This window comes from Bradysia coprophila, chromosome X (genome assembly GCF_014529535.1).
Source record: "Bradysia coprophila strain Holo2 chromosome X, BU_Bcop_v1, whole genome shotgun sequence".
In the NCBI taxonomy this organism is placed as follows: domain Eukaryota; kingdom Metazoa; phylum Arthropoda; class Insecta; order Diptera; family Sciaridae; genus Bradysia; species Bradysia coprophila.
The window spans coordinates 2603602-2616819 of NC_050737.1; the positions used below are offsets into that span (position 1 = coordinate 2603602).

Genomic DNA, 13218 nt, shown 5'->3' on the forward strand with positions numbered 1-13218 from the left:
AGCCGTTCTTCTCATCTCTCTTCTGATTATTTATAATGAATGCTGTGCCGAAAAATCATTTTTCATTAGCGATTTTTTCCGTTTTTGTTTAAAAAAAAATTATATTTTCGTTTAAATAAAAATAAAATTCATCTAAGATCACTTAAACTTACCATCTAATAACTAAAAAATTATATTTTACATTCTAACTGTGGTTTCTATTGCATATCATATATAGACAACCAATGGTTCGAATTCATCTCTTTCTTCTTTCTTTATTTCAAAAAATATTTTCTATGTTCTTTTTCCTAGATAAGTTTAAATTAAAATTAATTTTCAACCACACAAACTCTCATTTTCATCAATTTTTGTTTTTGTTTTGTTATTTTCGTCCACCATCAATTTTTTCGTGCGTTTTGTTTGTCCCAATAATCGAATAAATGAACTCACTAAAATTTATCACTAAATGAAATTGGTATAAGTGCTTTAATGTCTGAATGTTGGAATGAATAGTTTCCCAATATGCGACATTAGACTTAATCATGTTATATACACGTACTGTACAAACACACACGCACACACACGCATAACCGGCCTATTGGCGGCGACCAAAATGCAGGCTACTGGCCAAATAAAACCAACTGTTAGAATTTCCACTTGCAGAAGTATTTCTGTTTAAATCTTTGACCTATTTTTGCGACAACTGTTTATCGAAATTTAATCAAAAATTATGATCATACAGGCAGTCGTGCAGTAGTAAACTCGACAATATAGTCCAATCGTAGATCTGCAGTTGGTGTTGTCTATGTTGAAAATTGCAAGTGTTATAGGAAGGAATGTATTCACGGTTAAACCTCTCAACAAGTCAACTTCAGATTCAACCTGACAGTTCAAGCCTTGAATACGTTCCTTGCCGTAGCGCCGACTAAGAGACAGCCTCTGGCACCAACTACAACTCTTACTGCTTTTGAACAATTGGAGGAAAGTATTGGACGGCTAACACCTCTGGGTGTAGAGAATTCTTTCGCCCTTTTTTTTAAACAACCCTTAATCAACCTTACAAATTTGTTTTCTTGAAAAACTTTGTTTCCCGTTCTGTGACACTGATAGGAATCACGATTTGCTGCCGATCCGACCCAACAAAATTCACAACCGAAGCATATCATATTTCCATTCTTTATCGTATCGTACAACTCACGACAATGCGAAATGAAGTGGAAAATGCTGTGGAAAGAAATGGAGCGGAATTCACGATAATTTTTTCATTATTGCAATGTTCTGTGCCTCTGCTGCGGTAATATGATCACAGACAGTGTCGCTCCTTTATGAAACAAAAATTTAATTTTTAATCTGCAATGTTTATTCAGCGATTCAGTTGGAAAGGAAAATCATAAAAAAAGAGTAAATCAAACGGCATTAGAGAGGTACCATGTCAATTTCTCAATTGCTCACATTTGTTCTTTAGATTCGGAAACACACGAGTAGATTTAGCTACTTGAGATCGGACAATTCTTCTACGTTTAGACCGCAAACACACAACGAATCTTACGTTGCTGAGATCGACAATTATGGTTCGTTTTCCATTGTAATCCGATACTTCAAACAGACAGCATAAGTGTCGATCGTAGTCGTGTGTTTTCGACCTTGCCATTCTAATCCGATTAGCACGTCGAATAATGGAAAACGTAGGATAATTGTCGATTTCAGCAAAAGCAACATTGTTCGTGTTCTTTCGGCCTTAGCAAGGCTATTACCTTCGATCAAAACATTTTGGTTTCTATCCCGTTCCGTTTATTAAAAATTAATTAATTAAAAATACAGACAACCAATACTGACTCCACTGACCTGCGCTCTGCTTCAAATAAATAAAAAGAAATGACGGAAAGAGATAGAAAAACAGTTTTATTTTGATACAATTTTATGAACCCGTTCCCGTCCTGCCAATTTTTCTTTCTTTCTTTTTTTTTCTTCTTCTTCTTCATCATCATCACACAATTACATATTGCCTTATTCCAAAAAACTTAAGAACAATTTTTTATGCTTAAAATTAAAATTAAATAATTGGAATACTAAACTAAAAACCACACGCAAAAAGAAAACTGTGTAAAGTGTTGTGTTGTTGTTGGTTGTTATTAATTAGTATAAATTGGCAGAGACTGCAAATTCAATTTTTTTATGTATAATAAAATAAATGAAAAATGCTAAAATACAACATTAACATGATTCCGATAAATAATTTATCATACAAAAAAGAAAAAAAAATTAAAATATTTCATAAATTGGCCTCGAAATCATTTCATACATAAATAAATGTATTGCTCTAGAAGTGGTAGTCCTCGGTGGCCATATCTATAGCCCAACGGAACTTGTCCCGTTGGGTTTTGTTGTAAATTTTGTCGATGGGAACGCCATGCTTTTTGCACCTAAAAAAAACAAAAAAGAATATTGCCATTGTTGATCAAACATCTCGATTTTACTGCAATAGAAACGCTAAACATGAAATGGGCTACAGAAATACGGATTGTTGACTCCCTCCTGGGGTTTATAGGGCCATTTTTACCAAATAAAATTACGAAAACGAAAAATCGTGGAAAATCACTTACCAAGCAACTGAAATTCTTGGATCCAAATAATTTAATTTTGATGTACCCAATGCAATTGTTTTATTCTCATCGCGGTCAGTCTCTTGTAATTCCAATTTAGTCATTTGTTCCCTACACCGTTCCAGTTGTTTCTTCTTTTTGTCGGCTTGCATTTTCTCTTTCATCGAACCTCGTTTGGCCGCTTTAACTGCATCCTAAGATAATTTGTGGAAAACAGAGAGATTAGTGTCATGATGCGGACATTGCCGATTGGACGATCGGTTAATTTTATAACGAATGTCTGCAGAGCTCTTACGAAAGTAAGACAGTGAATATCAAGGATGTAGTGAATCCATCATGCAGAGGGTTTCTTACGAAAGGGGGACAATGAAGATCAAGAATGAATTTATCATGCAGGAGGTTTCAGAGAGAACTCCTTGGGAGAATTTTGAGGGAAAAGCTTTAGCTTGAAAATATGCTCAAAAGTCATAAATCTTTGATTGCAATTGGCGGTAATAGCCGAGATAGAAACATGGGATTCTTGTGAAATATTCAAATTTTGAACGATTCTCCACAAACATCTTTTTTTTCAACTCCGACACATCGCCTAGCAATGTAAAAAATGTCCGATCGGTTTGCTGGTTTAAACAATTCCCCGTATTCAAATTTATCTGAATGGTGAATGGTTCGTCCAACTGTTATTCAAATAAAAATTAGGGAAAAATTCTCCTTACCTTTACTTCGACTTCTAAGTCATCCAGCTGTTCTCGTTTGACCCTAATTTTCTCCTTCAAGTTTTCCATACTTTTTTCGTGACTTTTCGGTACAGCACGCTGATGGTTACACAAAATAGCGACCGCTCGATTGGCCCGATTGTACGACAACAATTTCTCTGGAATTGATGAGTTCGGATCGGTCATTTCGTTCAGTTGTGTTTGCAGTGTCCACGAAGCATTGTATGTACGGAACACTTTCGCCGTTAAGCCATCCATTAGATCTCGTAAATGCTCGTTCATCACAACAGTGTTCAAACGATCGAACAGATCGTCGCCTTCCTTTTTGTTTTCTTTGAATAATTCCAGATTCTTGAACACTCGCTTCTCCACTTCCACCTCATTGTAGTACCGAATGGAATCTTTACCCAGAAAATCGAACACGACTACGTTCTCTTTGTCACCCATAGTTTTATGCAGTGCAATGTGTTCCACACGCAGAGAACAGCAACCGACCGTATCCGCCTGGTCTTCGTCTTTTTCGTTACCAGCTCTCAGCGCCAATTTGTCAATGAAGTACAGTGCAACACCACGTTGTCGAATTCGCATTTCTTTCGATTTCCATTCCTCTTTGTACGTGTTTCGAATTTTGTCGATATGTTTGTGCAGCCGTCTGGCAGTTTCGTACTTTTGCCAATCTTTTTCACCCTTCAACTTGGAACTGGGATTCAACATAACATATTTCACTTGGCCCTGAACGTTTTCTGTCCACGAAGCCAGCCACGTTACGGTATTGTCGTGCTTCACTTCTCGCCATTTGTGGCCCGGCGGCGCTTGAGGAACTTTACTATTTTTGGAACAATTGATTAATATATCCTCCGGCATGACACGTCTCTTGACCAAGCCCATTTTCGGATGTTCGCCACGGCCACGAAACAGTCCAGGCGGTTCGATACGGAAGTTTCCAATTTTCTCTTTGTGACCGTCAATTGTGCAAAATCCGTATTCCTTCATTAATGCCTCGTTTTCCGCTTTAAGGGCGGCCTTTTCTTCTTTCGTGCGACTTTTGTTCTTCTCCGATATACCTTGGAAATATGCATGCATTTTGCTAAAATCACAGTGTTTCAGTTTCGTAATTTTTTCGCGTTCCCTGGATGTCATTGCTTTTCTCCAATCGGAAAAGAAATTATCGTTGAATATTTGCTTGGTGCAGTAGTCGTTGTTCAACATTTTGGCATAGAAACAGGCAATTTCTTCCGCATCCTGGGACAGTTTCATCGCTTTGCCATCGTATTCGAATTTAATGTGATCGGGAAGTGGATCGTACGGTGGTGCAAATACGGGACCTTTGTGCTCTAAGAAATTCCATTTGACGCCATCTTCCCTTTTTTCCTCCTCCCACCTGGAATTGGACAAAAAAAATACGAAATTCAGATGGTACGTTTGTAAGAAAATCTGGCGCTGCTTAAACTACTGATAAAGCATCGATGGGGAAATGAGATTTGAAATGAAGGGATGAAAGTAGAGGCCTCCGTCAGCTCAGATAAATATTGAACGAAAATTTTTCATTTAGACCAAAACGTCAGGAACTGATGTCAATCATTAGGACATGATACCTTGAAACGACGAAAAATGTTTGTTCCGGTCATTGTCATTTAGCGGTAGCCGGGTTCTAAGGAAGCTGGTTCACCAAATTTGAACCGAATCGAAAGTATTCGAGCCGAAAGCCGAACGAAATTTAGAAATATGCTCCATGGCTGGCTATCCATTTAGGGTCCTACTAGTGCTCAAAAACAAAAGTGCGAAGACAAATACTGTGTGACATATGACCTAGATATTCTTACACTGAGGTCGATGACCCACACTCAAACAAGCACAACATTTCATGCTTTTCAGAGTTACACAACAGCAACGAAATGTAGACGTTGCCTCTGAGTTGTTAGGTTTGAAGATACGTCGGTAACATTGGAAATTTACGCAAAATTGCAGGAGAAGCTCTCAACTCAACTTCAGTTCAACTTTTTTTTTAAATCAGAAACATTTGTCGCTGCTTGGAATTTGAAAATGTGTTAGTCAGCACACCATCAATCTAATGTGGATCGAAGATCAATGAAAGGATTGTGAATAAACTAACCTCATCATCGCAGACCCCTGAGTGTGCTGTACTCGACATAGCCACAAATTCGATTTAATCGTACGCAAAAACGTTTGCGATTTATTGCTATGGACTTGACTATGAAGAAGTAGCAAGAGAGCACTTGCACATCTTCGGGTGGTCATAGGGACAAACAAAAAAACAAACAAAAATGTTTGTCCTGTATATACTGGAGACGTTATATCATCCAAACGAGCACACTATTCGATTTGACAGTTCAAACGAAATGTCAGATGTCATTCAGCGAATTCAGCGCCATATTGCTGAAGCAGACAACTGTCACAATTACTCACCACAGAATATGGTTTGTGTTTGTAATAATAAAAATCAGATGGAGAAATACAGATAATGCCGGTCTTTATGTCAAACCAACAATCATAACCTGTACAACTAACCGGTAAACAAACAATTTGAATTTTACTTACCATTTCCAGACCTCTTGTTCTTCTTCGTCTTTCTTCTTCCGGCCACCAGTTTTCGTTGGTGAGGTTTGAATTTCCTGCTTAATGGGTTTGCTCTTCTAATGAAAAGAAAAAGATGACAATACAGCAACAGGGCATCTTAGAATTTGAATTCGGACAAACCTTTTCCTTCTTCTTCTTTTTGGGAGGATCATCTTCTTCGTCGCTGGTTTCTTGACGCTTCATCTTTTTAGCTTTCTTAATTTTCTCAGTCTTTACTTTCTTCCGAGCCAGCAGTGGAACATCCTCCTCGTCGTCTTCCTCCTCCTCCTTCATCATTTTGAGTTTACGCTTCGCCTGGAAATGAACAAAATGGTTAGAACATTCTGGTGATGAACCATTGTCGGAAATGAAGTAATTACAATGGGAATATCTTCTTCATCGTCTTCATCTGCCAACGGGTCAGCTTCATGGACCGAATGAACTGGTTCATCGTAATCGTCAGCTTCAGCTTTAATCGAAAATTGCGATTCATCGGGACGAAACTGTGACAGCGAGTAATCACATGAACTGGCCTGTGATAGATTGTTGTGCTCGTCTTTCATGTCAATGTCATTAATTTCCGGTTCGGTGAACTGCTCCTGTTTGATTTCCGCTTTATCATTTTTGTGCTCGTCCTTGATTTTGTCCTTACGATCCCTGTCCCGATCTTTATCACGATTTCGGTCACGATCGCCAGATTTATGATGTCGGTCTTTATCACGATGTTTCGATGAACTGCTACTGCTTTTGTGTTTTGATGAAGAGGAACTTTTATGTCTGTCTTTATCCTTGTCACGTGATTCTTTATCTTTGTCACGTGGTTCCTTGTCTTTTTCGCGGTTTGACGATGATTTTTCCTTGTCCTTATCACGATTGCTGTAAAGTAGTTCGGTTGAACAAATATCTACACGAAAAACACTAAGAAAATAAAAATGTTCTACCTGCTCTTGTGGTCCTTGCTGCGTTCCTTATCTTTGTCCTTATCTCGATGTTTGTCATTCGACTTATCCTTATCACGGTCTTTATCACGGTTCGATGATTTGTGCGAACTGGTACGATCCTTGTCCCGGTCCTTATCTTTATGACGGCTACTGCTCGACGAATGCTTGCTACTCGAATGGTGGTGACCGCTGCTGGATTTGGAACTCTTATGGTCCGAACTTTTGTGTTCACGGTCCTTGTCTCTGTCCTTGTCACGATGTTTGTCTTTGCTGGAGGATTTGTGGTGACCGCTGCTGCGGTGCTTATCATTTGACGAATGGCCATTGCTCCGAACACCGTTCACATGCTGTTCACCATTCATTGGTTTTCCCTCAACACGATTGTCCTTGATTAGAAACGAAGACAATGTATGAGATGGTTACGAACAGATGACGAGGGTGAGTGTGAGAAAATAGAGAAGTAAAATGTCATTTCAATCACGTCCAACAGAAATCAATTTCGGATTTTTTTTTTCAAATTTCGTACAGATGCGCAAAGAAAACATTGTTCGAGACGATAATAAAGTGTTGCCTACATTGCATGGAGTTGCATGTATTTTTACAGGAAAACCGCGCAAACTTTACTCTTACGTTTTTGTGTTGCAAGCTCACAACAACGGCTGTAAATGAAAATTGGGTTCGAGAGGAACTTCTTTTAAAATTTTATAGTACTTTCTGGAACAGTACAACAACTCGAACAGGTACACCATTTCATTTAAAAAGATTTAGCGAATTCTGTCAACTCTTTCCAAGATTCATTTCAAGAGCTTTGAATATTCCACCATCTAATTTCGTCACAAGCATGATACCTTCTAGGGTGAAAATTTTAATTATTTAGTCTCACTGCTCAATGGGACCTTGATTTTGTATAGTGTATATACACTCGCACCTATACTGTAAGACGCTGGACGCCTATTTGGAATGATGTTAAGGTTAGAATTTATTAAAAGCCTTCAATGCATGATGTACACACATTACACATACAATTGAAGTCAAATGTTTCAATCGTTCATTTTCCTTTTTTTTTTTAAATCTACGCAGCAGAATATAAAACATTGAAATCGAAGCAAACCCTGGTGAGCAGATAAAAAAAAATCTGTCTCGTTCAATTTGGACTTGTTGCAGTTTTGTTTGAAATGTCATTTTTGGGAACATAAATGCCAAATGAACAATTGTCTGATGATAAAGTCATAATTTGATGGGTTTGCCATTGACCTGATCATTGATAAATTGTTTGTGCGTATTTGCACGTTAATATATCTTTGCGAGAGCACTTGTGTGTTGGTACAAATATTCAAGAAAAAAAAAAATTAATTCGGAAAGAAGCTCACACCAACAATGAACAACTGGAGCAGCTTTTTCAATTAAACCAAATATAAAGCGTCACATCGCTTACTTTTAACCGAGTTATGCTAATAGAAGACCAAAAATTAACAAAGTATAAATTAAGGTCAGCCTATTAGACTGGAACTTGTTGGCAGGAAATACAAATTTCACACGCCTGAAGGATAGACATTCAAAAAGTTCATTTCATAGTTCGATCACACCGATACATTTCATCAATTAAAGTCCTAGCGAAATTTTACTGCATCAATAGTCGAAATAATGAACAGAATAAGAGACCACTTCCCAATGCATAATACAGCGCATTGAATTAGTCGAAATTGTAAATTTTTTTGTAGAAAATGACTTATGAGTAACGGAAATGGATGAGAGCTACACAACATACACACTCTATCAGATATGTATTGTGCTAGAGGCAACGTTCTCCGCTTACAGTATAAACTGTGTGCCAACCATCGTGTATCAAAAAATATTGGCTGACACTATAGAATACTCATTACATTTAAGCATTATCAATCTTACGTAATTACAATAGTAAAAATTGAAGAGATTTCAGTTTCATTTAACCGCATGTCTTATAATTCAGATTGATACCCAAGAACAAAATGTTCATGGGCAAAAAAATAGCGTCAAATACTATGAAAATTGCGAATTTCTAATTTTTTATGAAACGAATTTCAATGTGAAAATTTCTTAATTCCATGCCATATTCACAAAGTTATCTAAAAAAATTGAAATTTTATTTTTCAATACATCACACGAACACCGAACAACATGGGCGACGTGGGACTTAGAAATTTCATGAGTCGCCATTTTCTGAAGTATGAAAGGAAATTGTAATATGTAAACTATAATAAAACGATCCTATTCGAATGAATAAACTACAACAAATTGTTCGGATGGATAAATGCATTAAGATAGTTATACTTACAGTCGCCATAGTTTGGCCAACGTCTGGATTTTCGATGCTCATTGTTCGATCACAAAGCAAAAATTTTCTAAGTCCACAAAATTTCGAACAACTCTACCAAGTGATTGAAATTTTTTTCAGTCTTTTTTTACCGAGTCCAAAAAATTTTTCTAAGTCCAAAATGTTCTGCGCTTGCGTCGAATTTCTTTTGAACAATGTATTGTTGGTAGCACTGTACCGAGTTACTATTTAATTTTACATAATTTCATTTTACAATTATTAGAATTATTACACGTACTAATCGGAAACCGACATTCACGTATTTAATTTGAGCGTATTTGATTCACAATTTACAATATTTGTTATCTGACCATCATTATTGAATTTGATTTTAGCAAAATAAAATTTACTCAATAGGTTAATAATGAGCGTTGTTCGGTTGACACTCTTGACAGCTACCGCATCATACCGGCGCGGTGTTTATAATTTCTATTCTACCAACCGTCAACACAGCTGACACATCAATGGTGACTTTCGTTAGTGGTGAGTTTATAGTCCAAGGCAAAAAGTTTTTTTTTCTATATGTATTAGCTCTCAAAGCTTTAAATGATGGAACACACCACTTCTTATGATTTTACATCCGCATATCTGTATCTGCGTGACCTCCCCAAAGTTTACGGACGTGCCCTAAGCAGCCAACAGGAGTTTTGTATAAATTAAATATCAAAGTTTTTTCGTCCCCAAATAAATAGGAGCTTCCTTGCTTTAAACAATTGCATAGTACATAAATAAATATCATCGTCAGATTTTTAGATTTTGAATCGGACAAACACAACAGTTCCCTGAAGTATATGAAATCATCGTTGGTTATTCATTCTTTGTGGTCTTTACTGGTGAAATGCGTTCACTCTGGTAAAATGGCGTAGCAGTGAATTTGGTTCTCAAAAAGATAGAGCAGTCAGTAGCTTTATGACTAAATGTGATAAAGTGTTTTACTTCGGACAGTTAACACAGTTTTTGAACAGTTCATTCTGTAGCGAAAATTATTTTAATATGAAGTCAGCACAGTTGATGCTGAGGGTATACAATACAGTATCAACACATTGACATTTGTGTTATAACGAAGTAAAAAACTCTATAGAATTATACAAAAATCATAGCTGAATACGGACAAACACAGAGTTTTTTTTACAGAGTATAGTGGGCCTGAAAGTTTAACATACCATACCAATTCACGCCGTACGTCCGCTGCAAATTCAAAATGAAGCGCACTTACAATTGATGGCTACATTTAAGACATTGTACATTGTAGAACAAAAAATAGTTGAAAATCGTACCTGTAGCAGGTAACTTTGTTTCGAGGCAGTCTACAATAGCTGCCTCATACAAAAAATACGGCTGTGGCAGATAATGTACATTACCTGTAGACAAAGTTACCTGCTGCAGGTAAGACTTTCAACTCTTTTTTGTCAGTGTAGTTTATACTGAATACTACAAAAGCGGCACCATTATTCTTATAGCTGAATACGGTCGTTTCGTGAAGTTGTATACTGAAAACTACACAAGCGCCAAATTCAGCAAAAGATAAATTGCTGACAAAAAACAAGCCCTATTAAATGGTGTTAAACGATTTTTAAATCCATAATTTGAGTCTGATGTCAGTATGGTTGAAAATTACAATCAACATTTATTTGAGAATATTAACATTTTCATTGTCTAATGTAAGATTTCCGTGTCATTTCCGGTCCACTTCGGATATATTATTTCTTCTTCATTTTCAAATACTTTGCGCGCTATACGTCTGGACTATATTTCAACTGTCAAAAGGATTTCACCTCTCATTCAGCATATGATTGATATGATTTTGAAAGACGCTGTCAGTGACTTAAACGTTTCAAAAACCAAAATACATTCTGTGGATCAGTATATTTGACTCTTGGAGTACCACTCGGAAAATAATGTCTTCACCCGTAAACTACGAAGAACATGAAGATGTTCACGACCCCAGCTACTTTGTTAATAAAAGTAGTGTGGATGAGTCAATATTATTCGAGACAAAAAATGACGAAGAAGTAAGTGATATCAACGCATCGGACGCTGTTGTGACAACAGATTCAGATTTATTTTCCGAGCCACCCAATAAAAAAGCGAACATTTCGAGTGAACATAGTAAAATCGTGGCAAGTCACTACAATAATTTACAAGAGAAGGGATTGTACGAGCGATCGAAGTCGAATATATTTTACATGAGGAATTTCAACAACTGGATCAAAAGTATGTTGATAAATGAGTACTTAACGAAAATTAAGAGCAACGCTCCACATGGTGCACCACTGAAAGTCCTGGACATGTGCTGCGGAAAGGGTGGCGACTTACTGAAGTGGGAAAAAGGATGCATCACCCATTTGATTTGTACGGATATCGCCGATATTAGCGTGGAGCAATGCCAAAAGCGATACGACTCAATGGCCGAGCGAACACATCATGGACGGAACAAATTTCAGAAAATGTTCACAGCCGAATTCTTTGCCAGCGACTGTACAAGAAACCGAATTCGGGAGCAATTCAAAGACGTATCAATCAAACTGAATTTGGTGAGTTGTCAGTTTTCGTTCCACTATTGTTTCGAGTCGCTCAAGCAAGCTGAGTGCATGATTCGTAACGCTGCCGAGTGTTTAACTGAAGGTGGCTACTTTATCGGAACGATTCCGGACGCAAATGAAATTATCCGGAGGCAAAGGGAGAACGGAACCAGTTCGTTCGGCAATGACGTTTACAAAATATCGTTTTTGTGCGATAGTGAATGTCCTCCATTGTTTGGAGCCAAATACAATTTCCAATTGGAAGGCGTTGTTGACTGTCCAGAGTTTCTAGTTCACTTTCCGATGCTGATCAAGTTGGCAAGGAAGTTCGGCTTGGAGTTTGTTATGAAGGAGCGATTTGAAGACTTTTACAAGAGGAATTTAGATAATGGTAAGCGTTTGCTGTGTAGCATCACGGTCGTAATTTTGTCTTTAACAATTTCATATTTATATTCGAACAGGTAAAGGACTGATGGAACGAATGAACGCTTTAGAAACGTATCCATCACATCATCACTATAAGGGTAATGATGGTGATGACAAATACAGCCATGTCGCCAGGAAATTCGACCGGAATACGAAATGTGGTACATTATCCAAATCGGAATGGGAAGCAATCAGTAAGTTGTCGATTTTTTGCTTTTTCTCTTACACAGAGTTCGCTCAATGAACCTTTCATTTCAGGTCTGTATATGGTATTCGCTTTCAGGAAAATGAAAACGGAGTGGGACGATAAGGGTAATCCTAAGTACGTGTGACGTGTAAATTATTATACAAATTTTTTGTATTATTACTATTTTGCTTATTATTTTTTGTGTTGATTTAATAATGTTGAGCGTCCGAATTTTAAGAATTTTATGTGTACGTATGGGAATGCATTTTTGTCTCATTGGATTCAAGTAAAAAATTTGTTTTTATCAAGAAAATTGTTCAAATTAATCAAATAACACTTGGCTTAGCTATTCGAATCCACCAAAGCAAATTCTTAGTCGTTCATGTCTGACATTGTAATTTTCTCTCAATGTTCAAAGTCCATTTTTATATGTACCCTCCATCAAGCTGCAATTTCTATGTTTACCTACCGTATACTCCTGCTTATGTAAGTTTCGTTAAGTAGAGTAAATCTGATTTTTAAGGGTCGACGTAAGACGTTAGCCTTTTGTGGAAGAGTGTGAGACCTGTTTATAGTTTTAACCTCACAGTCTTTACAGTAGCAGACCCACATGAAACGGAAGGCCACTAATACTGACAACGACGTGACGAGGTCATTTATGTATCCACTATAGGACACCCTTTCATGGGACGATTGAATTTATTTTCCAAGATCTGTTCCTTACTTCTACACTGCTCAGACGTTGCCCTTTTCCCATTTCTTTATTCAACTCTCCTTTCATTTGGTGAACAATAATTTTTTATAAAATGTGTAAGCTGCACTCAGACCTAGGCGCAAGAAAACTTCTTTTCAGATCTCTACTTGACCATTTTTTGGTACTCCCTTCGGCACTATTCGATTAATTTTGCTCATTTCGG

General features: G+C 37.1%; 2 protein-coding genes across 4 annotated transcripts; one reads left to right on the forward strand and one right to left on the reverse strand.

Moving 5' to 3' along the window:
• Positions 1–96: 96 nt before the first annotated feature.
• On the reverse strand, positions 97–9584 carry LOC119081751 (DNA topoisomerase 1). 3 transcript variants are annotated; one of them, XM_037190942.1, is made up of 8 exons: positions 9128–9584; positions 6814–7199; positions 6253–6748; positions 6014–6187; positions 5855–5946; positions 3296–4676; positions 2583–2776; positions 97–2402 (listed from the first exon to the last, which is right to left on the reverse strand). In XM_037190942.1, exons 1-8 carry the CDS (start codon positions 9167–9169, stop codon positions 2300–2302), a joined length of 2868 nt encoding a protein of 955 aa, XP_037046837.1. In that variant the 5' UTR covers positions 9170–9584; the 3' UTR covers positions 97–2299. The 3 variants fall into 3 exon arrangements, with proteins under 3 accessions (XP_037046837.1, XP_037046828.1, XP_037046846.1); XM_037190933.1 differs by having other exon boundaries at positions 5855–5949; XM_037190951.1 differs by lacking the exons at positions 5855–5946; positions 6014–6187; positions 6253–6748; positions 6814–7199; positions 9128–9584 and adding an exon at positions 5409–5649.
• Positions 9585–10727: 1143 nt separating this feature from the next.
• On the forward strand, positions 10728–12658 carry LOC119082998 (mRNA cap guanine-N7 methyltransferase). Its single transcript, XM_037192637.1, has 3 exons — positions 10728–12079; positions 12150–12308; positions 12373–12658. The coding sequence occupies exons 1-3, from the start codon at positions 11065–11067 to the stop codon at positions 12444–12446; spliced, it is 1248 nt and encodes a 415-aa protein (XP_037048532.1). The 5' UTR covers positions 10728–11064; the 3' UTR covers positions 12447–12658.
• Positions 12659–13218: the final 560 nt, after the last annotated feature.